At 40.1% G+C, this 7,370-nt stretch overlaps 1 protein-coding gene across 1 annotated transcript in view; it reads left to right on the forward strand.

Annotated features, from left to right (window-relative positions):
• The window catches only part of KATNA1 (katanin catalytic subunit A1), a 32,118-nt gene extending 25,887 nt beyond the window's left edge, over positions 1–6,231 (forward strand). The window contains exons 8-11 of the mRNA XM_046670237.1: positions 3,530–3,656; positions 4,220–4,354; positions 4,673–4,799; positions 5,961–6,231. Of these exons, the coding sequence (XP_046526193.1) occupies positions 3,530–3,656; positions 4,220–4,354; positions 4,673–4,799; positions 5,961–6,159 (588 nt within the window). The 3' untranslated portion in view covers positions 6,160–6,231. The remainder of the gene's footprint in view (positions 1–3,529; positions 3,657–4,219; positions 4,355–4,672; positions 4,800–5,960) is intronic.
• The last annotated feature ends 1,139 nt before the right edge of the window (positions 6,232–7,370 follow it).

The following is a 7,370-nucleotide window of genomic DNA, read 5'->3' on the forward strand; positions in this document are numbered from 1 at the left end:
TTAGAGTCTGCTGGCCTGGGTTCAGATCCCACCTCTGTCACTTTCCTAGCTGGGAAAAGAGCCCAAGTGTGGGCACATTCCTTTCCTGATCCCCAGCTGCTTAATGGATGAGAAGAGGACAGTCACATAGGACCTACCTCTAATGTTCGCAGGGTGAAACTGGCCGATACATGTAAACTGCTTAATACAGAGCCTGGCTCACAGGGGCTCATAGATGTTAGCTGTTGCTGTTTAAGAATTATTTGATGTATAGGATAGGGTTTTTATAGTCAAGAAAACTGACTGTTTTCTCCTCTGAGGGGAAACCCCTCACAAAGTGCTAATTTGCAGTTTTTTCTGGTGAGGTTTGTGAGGCATATCAAACAGCTTATTTTCTCCTGGCTTCCCCGGTGTTGCCCAGGAAGGTCTTGGCTGTGGTGAAATAAGGCCCAGCTGCTCTGGAGTGTGCTCCTTTGAGTTGCCAACTTGAGCGTGGCTCAGTCACAGACCCGTGCCTGTGGTTCGGAGCTTCTGCCTTTGTGGCTTTGAGGGTTAGTATTCAAAACAGTGTGATCTTTTTTCTTTTCAGATGGGTCTCTCAAGGAGTAAGATTGCACTGCCTCTCGCATCTTGGTTTTGACTGCTCTGTAGATGATTGCCTCTCTCTTGAGGCCCACCGAGAATCGCTCAGAGGGAGCCTCCTCATCTTACCTTAAATGAGGCCACTTAAACACTATAAAAATCTGTCCAGGATTTTCCATATGACATGGGAACAAACACATACAAAAGCTTTTAATTTAACTGTATTTTTATTGTATTGTCAAGAACTTTCATTTTCAAGTGTCAGAAACCTGATCAAATGAGTTTAAACAAAAAGAATAATATGTAGGGTCATATAACTGGGAATATTCCTAAGTTATTTTTTAGATTTTTAGGCCAGCAGGATCCAGCAATTCCTACGTCCTTGGGAATCTCTCTCTGACCTTTGGCTGTCTTAGCTCTGGGTTGGTTTTGACTTTAGGCAGGCCCATGGGCTGGTTAGGATCACATCAGAGGCTTAAGCCTTCTTTTTATTGTCTTCATGGTAATCCCAGAGAAATTAGCCCTCATTTCTCAGTTGTTCCAGCAAGAGTCCAGGGACTAATGTTGGGCCTGTTTGGAGTCACATACCCATGCCATCATTTTGGTGGGAGAAGTGGAGTGACCTGATTGGCCAGGCCTGAGTCATGCCCCTGGGACTCCAGTGGAGTTGGCCTCTCTTGAAGTCATAAAATAAGAATGGAAAAGGGATGATTTCTGAATGAAAAAGAGGACTTCTTTTACCAGAAGGGATGCTGTGCAGACAACATTTGGTGTCCACTCCAAAACTCTGTAGTACTTTCCTGGCCCATTTTACATGTGCCACACAGCCTCTGCTTTCAGTCAGACCCTTTTACACCCCCTCAGTATCAGAGAAGAATCCATTAGTTTTTGCTTGTTCTGGCAAGAAACGGATTGAAATTTAATTTTTGTCAATGTATGTTCTATTGGATTTCTAGCTAGAATTTTGATTGAGAATTTTCTTGGATGCTTTCATGATGATAAGTTCATTCTCTCCCCTTGTCCATTTCTTGAAAAGAAAGTACAAAAATTTTTGTATATAGTACCTAAAATCTAAGTAGGATGCCTTATTAAAAATGAAGTTATCCCTTTGGAGGGAATAGATGACTTAGAATTCAAATTTTCTATTAAAAAAGAAAGTGAAGTTTAAATATTAGGATTTTCCAAGTGAACACACTAAAACTGCATCTGTACTTTGGAGGCACAGTGCTTGCAGCACAGTTAATTGCCTCTTAGAGGACACTAGATTATAACCTTATGGTCCAGAAGAATTGATAGACCCAGGACAATTGCATGTTCAAGTCTATGTTGTTGACTTGCCTTTGCGGACTTTTAATTTTAGAAAAATCTTTAAAATGCTGTGTGTTCACTCTAAGTCTGTTTTAAGAAATCTTTGACATCATTTAGTTTCAAACTTCCTTTTTCAGTGATTCTTTAATTTTGGATACTTCATTTAACATATCCTGAACAGGGGCCTGGCCCGGTGACGTAGTGGTTAACTTCCCACATTCCGCTCTGGCGGCCCAGGGTTCTCGGGTTTGCATCCTGGCTGCAGACCTACACACGCTCCTCAAGCCAGCATCCCACATACAAAAAGGACAACCATTGGCACAGATGTTAGCTCAGGGCCAATCTTCCTCACACACACACACACACACACACACAATTAACAATAAATTTCTTTAGTTACTGTAATAAATTGCTTTTTCAAATCTCCTTAAGAGAAAGGTGAAACTCTGGAGAGTCTTACACAGCTATTACTAGATCAATACTTGACTAGATCTGTTATTTATTGGATCAGTCTCCCCATTCTTTGATTTGAGGAAGGAATGCACTTAAGGTGCAAAAATAAAGTTGGGGGATATGTACATGGTACAACATAGATGAACCTTGAAACATTATGCTATGTGAAAGAAGCCAGACACAAAAGACCAGATATTGTATGATTCTGTTTATATGAAATGTCCAGAATAGGCAAATCCATAGAGACAGATAATAGATTAGTGATTGCCAGGGGCTGATGGGAAGGAAGTATGGGTTATGTTTTGGGGGCAATGAAAATATCCTGGAATTTGATAGTGGTGATGGTTGCACAACATTGTGAATGTACTAAATACTTTGTACACTTTAAAATGGTTTAAATGGTGAATTTTATCCAAAAAAACTTGGGTCATGTAAATTGACTCTTCTGATTGACTACTTAGGATAAAAATAGTATGTATTACTCAAATGAAAAAATGGCAATTTAATTAGAATTTCTTAGAGGGCATCTATATGATTTTATTTAAGGTAATGGTTCCCTGTAACCAAATTTGTTCTAGAACTTGAGAACACTTACCAGTATCTGTAGATGTTTTCCTACCAGTTACCCATATCATTGTGTTGTACAGGATAATCTTGTATTTGTCACTCATACATAAGTATAAACAGCCACTTATAGTACTGAATGGTACAAAAGATTGCCATGTAATATCTAAGTATATGATAAGTCTGTATTAGAAGCTATAGTTTATGGGGGCCGGCCCAGTAGCCAAGTGGTTAAGTTCGCATGCTCTGCTTCGGCGGCCCAGGGTTTCACCAGTTCGGATCCTGGCTGCGGACCTAGCACTGCTCGTCACCCTGAGGTGGCGCTGAGGCGGCGTCCCACACAGCACAACCAGAAGGACCTACAACTAGAACGTACTACTGTGGACCCCGGGGGCTTTGGGGAGAAGAGGAAGAAAAGAAGATGGGCAGCAGATGTCAGCTCAGGTGCCAATCTTGAAAAAAAGAGAAGAAAGAAGCCGTATTTTAGCTGTTCCAAGTTCCAATTCTGTCTTCTCCCTCCAGTATTAGGGCAAGAGGGAGGGATGCACAATGTGGCAGGCTCCTCAACTGTTTCCTAATTGCTAAACTATAAACTATTTTTAAATGAAATAAAAATCTGGCATTGCACGGTTTCTTCCTTTAGGCTCGGTTTTATTCTCCAGCCACCATCTTTATTGATGAGATAGATTCCATTTGCAGTCGCAGAGGGACGTCTGAGGAGCACGAGGCAAGCAGAAGGGTGAAGGCTGAGCTGCTGGTTCAGATGGATGGTATGCCTGTGTCTCTCCACAGATGACGGGGGAGGGAGGTTGTGCAGCATCTCCAGCCCCAGCAGATCAAGCTCTTGTCACAGTGCTGACCCACACCGCTCAAGACGACTAGAGGGGGCTGGCAAGGAGGTCCTGGAGGTTGACAGCAGTTAATTGGGTACACTGACAGTAGTCACAGGCCAGAAATAATGGCTATTCACAGGGCACCCTTTGGCATATACACTTATCTCTTCTTGTTAGCTATGAAATTGAAATAAATGCAGATAAATTGGCTTTAGGGATAAATGCCTTTGAAAATTAAAAAAAAAAAAATTGGTATGTAGTTGAGCCGAGCTGGCCTTTGATTAAATCTATTTTGAGTCATATTTTTTGCATACTCCAAAAACTCCCTTTTCTTGGACTACATATTCACATATGTTACCCGTTAGCTTTATAAGTCTTAAGTAGACTTGAAGATTCTATTACCGTGTAATGTGCTAAGTATTTGATGGTGTTTAAATAACTGAGCTGTATTTTGTGTGGTCTGATTTAGATGTTTTACTCTCTCCTTACACTTCTTTCAGGTGTTGGAGGTGCTTCTGAAAATGACGACCCTTCCAAAATGGTGATGGTTCTGGCAGCTACTAATTTTCCCTGGGATATCGATGAGGCCTTAAGACGACGTCTTGAGAAAAGAATCTATATTCCATTACCGTCAGGTATCTTCATTTGAATCTTGTCAGAAAGCTGATGTTAACTATTTGTTAGTTTTATGTAAACATTTTAAAATTTGGTATTAATTAACTTTAAGAGACAAATGTAGGATGTCTTTCTTCATATTAACTGGCTTGGCTATATCTCGCGCCTGAAAGCCTTGATACTAAGAAATTTAAGATTCAGTGAGGAATGGCTCTTAAATTTTTAAGCGGATGAAGTCTAAGAATTGGGAAACGATTTCGCACACAAAGTAGACTTAAAAAATAATACACTGTGTTTATGTTGAAGGCTTACATGTTTACATTTGTCTCTACCATTAGCAAAGGGCAGGGAAGAGCTCTTACGAATAAGTCTGCGTGAGCTGGAACTGGCTGATGATGTTGACCTTGCAAGTATAGCAGAAAACATGGAAGGTTATTCAGGTGCGGACATTACCAATGTGTGCAGGTATGAATTAATTTGGACGGATAGGTTTCTGTGGGTATAAATTTCTATTGTGAAGTTTTTAGTCTGAATTAAGATAGATGAGGAATAGACCCTCACATTACAGTCCATAGTCAGAGACCCAAGTTTTGGTATTGTTAGTGTTAGCAGGTGCTGGTAAAATATTTGGGTATCTTGCATGTTAGTGAAGAGTCTGCAGTTCATTTGAAAGCCACAAGTTCAAGAAGCTAATGTTAGAACAACTGGTGTGAAATAGAAAATCAATAATTGTCTTGGATTAAAAAAGTTGTTGTGCGTTTGTTCAGTATAGTTAGGTAGGAAACATAATTGTGAAATAGATTGATTTGGCATGCCCAAGGAAAGTACAGTCTCATTTTCAGTGAAAGTGTCCTAAATGTGATAGAACAGCAGTAAAAAGGAAAAAAAAAGACTGTCTCTAATCCAGCTGATTCAAGTAGGCTTTGCCCTAATCTGAGTCCTGGCTCAGATGCTCTTTGTCAGTGCCAGACTGCACCCGTGTCCTCATCTCTGAAGCCAGCCCAGCGTGCAGGTTCTTGTGCGGGTTCCTGATGGTGTGTGTAGATGAAGCAGCTCTGGGGTGCTGTCCCTTTGCGTAAATGGTGTCTGCTGTTAAGGATGAAACTGGGCGAAGGGAAAGAGGTCCTTGAGTCTGAAGTTTCTCCTTTTTTTAAAGAAACAAGTGCTCAATAGGGAGAGGGCAAGGAGAAGCCACCTAACTTGATCATTGAGCTTTCCCTACACAGGGTAGAAAATATTTCATTTTCTAGGTAACAGGTTCTTTCCTGCCTCTGTGAGGCTTAGTCTTCATTTTATTGGACACCTACAGTGAGAGTCAATTATAAGTATAAATTCAATTGCTGGCTTCTTTATTATACTTTTTTACTTTTTCTTGGGCTTTATGCTCAGTATCAGTTATTTAAATTGATTAGTATCCTTATTTCATCATGGAAGATTCAGCTTCTAAAAAACAACTCAGAACAGGTCTTATATTCTGATACAAGATTCTAGACAATACTACATATGTACGTATAATAAGATCATAATTACAGAATGTTATAACACACACTGAAAACAATTTCTATTCACAGGTTTTCTTTGAATCGAAATACCACTTTGTGTTTTTTTTTTTAATTTAAAACCTAGGGATGCATCCTTGATGGCAATGAGAAGGCGTATTGAAGGTTTGACCCCAGAAGAAATCCGAAATCTTTCAAGAGAAGAAATGCACATGCCTACAACTATGGAGGATTTTGAAATGGCTTTAAAAAAGGTTTCTAAGTCAGTATCTGCTGCAGACATTGAAAGATATGAGAAATGGATATTTGAGTTTGGATCATGCTAAATTCTCACATGTAAACGGTGAGAAACCTGCCTTAAGCATCTGAATAATAATTAAATGTAGTATTCCATTGCACCGAGTACTCTTATTTTTTTTAAAACTTTCGTAATGGTAAGATTTAAAAAAAACCTTATGATTCTGAATAAAAGGCAATTTTTCAAAGCTGCAAGCAAATTTGTTTTATTTTAGAATTACCTGATTTCTTTCATTGACCACAAATGTTGCAACACAAATGCTGTTAGTCAGCTTGGAAAACTGTCTTTATATGTACTTCTAAGTAGTATAGCATCTTCTCTTCCACTGTGTGTGCCTGCTGTTCCTTCTGGGGAATAAGACTGGCTCTGGCTCCTTGGATGCCAGTGAATAAGTGAAAATTCCTGAACATTCTTAAACAAGTAGCCAGTTGAGGCATGAACCGTGCACACCCAGTGTGCCTGCCTTCCTGCCTGGTGTTATGGTGGCTTTCCTCCTCTTCCTGGGAGAGCTTTAAAGACGCTTCATTCTACTGTGCATTTAAAAGGAAAAATTATGTATCTGTATACAACCTTGCCTGACTTTATTCTGCCCACATAAGAGGCTGCACTGTAGGCAAGTAGGTAATTCTGTACCTGTGCTGCTCACTGTACCCTAAGGAAACTCACTGAGCCCGTCACTCAGGGATACTAAGCATAATTAAAATAAGTTAATGGTGTAAGTAAAAGTTAATAAATGAAGTAAGTTAATCATATAAAATTTTAGGTAAGATTTCCATTTATGATTACTTATAAAAAAATAACTAACTGTATCATCGCAACCATAGAAAACAGCCTCACGGAGACTGAGTGCCGTGTGCGGTCCCAGGTCTCACAGGTGAGGAGAGAAGGCAGGATGGGGTCTGCTGACCGCACAGCCTCCTCTCCAACTGGCTGTTCTGCTCGCTGTGCTTGTGCTCAGTCATTGTGTGGAGTTAGAACTGGTTAGAACTCAGTAGAAACAGCTAGGCAAAATGAAACATCACCCCCTCACTCTACCTGTCCTCCTTCCCCCAAACTAACACACCTGTTTAGCCTAAATCTAAGGTGGTTTTAAAAACCAGTCAATACTTTCTTGGACAATGTGTTTAAAGATTGGCACCTTGGCTACCAACTCTTGCCAATCTTTTTTTTTTCCTGCTTTTTCTCCCCAAATCCCCCTCGTACATAGTTGTATATTTTAGTTGTGGGTCCTTCTAGTTG

The sequence above is a fragment of the Equus quagga genome, chromosome 8 (genome assembly GCF_021613505.1).
Source record: "Equus quagga isolate Etosha38 chromosome 8, UCLA_HA_Equagga_1.0, whole genome shotgun sequence".
NCBI classification, from domain to species: Eukaryota; Metazoa; Chordata; class Mammalia; order Perissodactyla; family Equidae; genus Equus; species Equus quagga.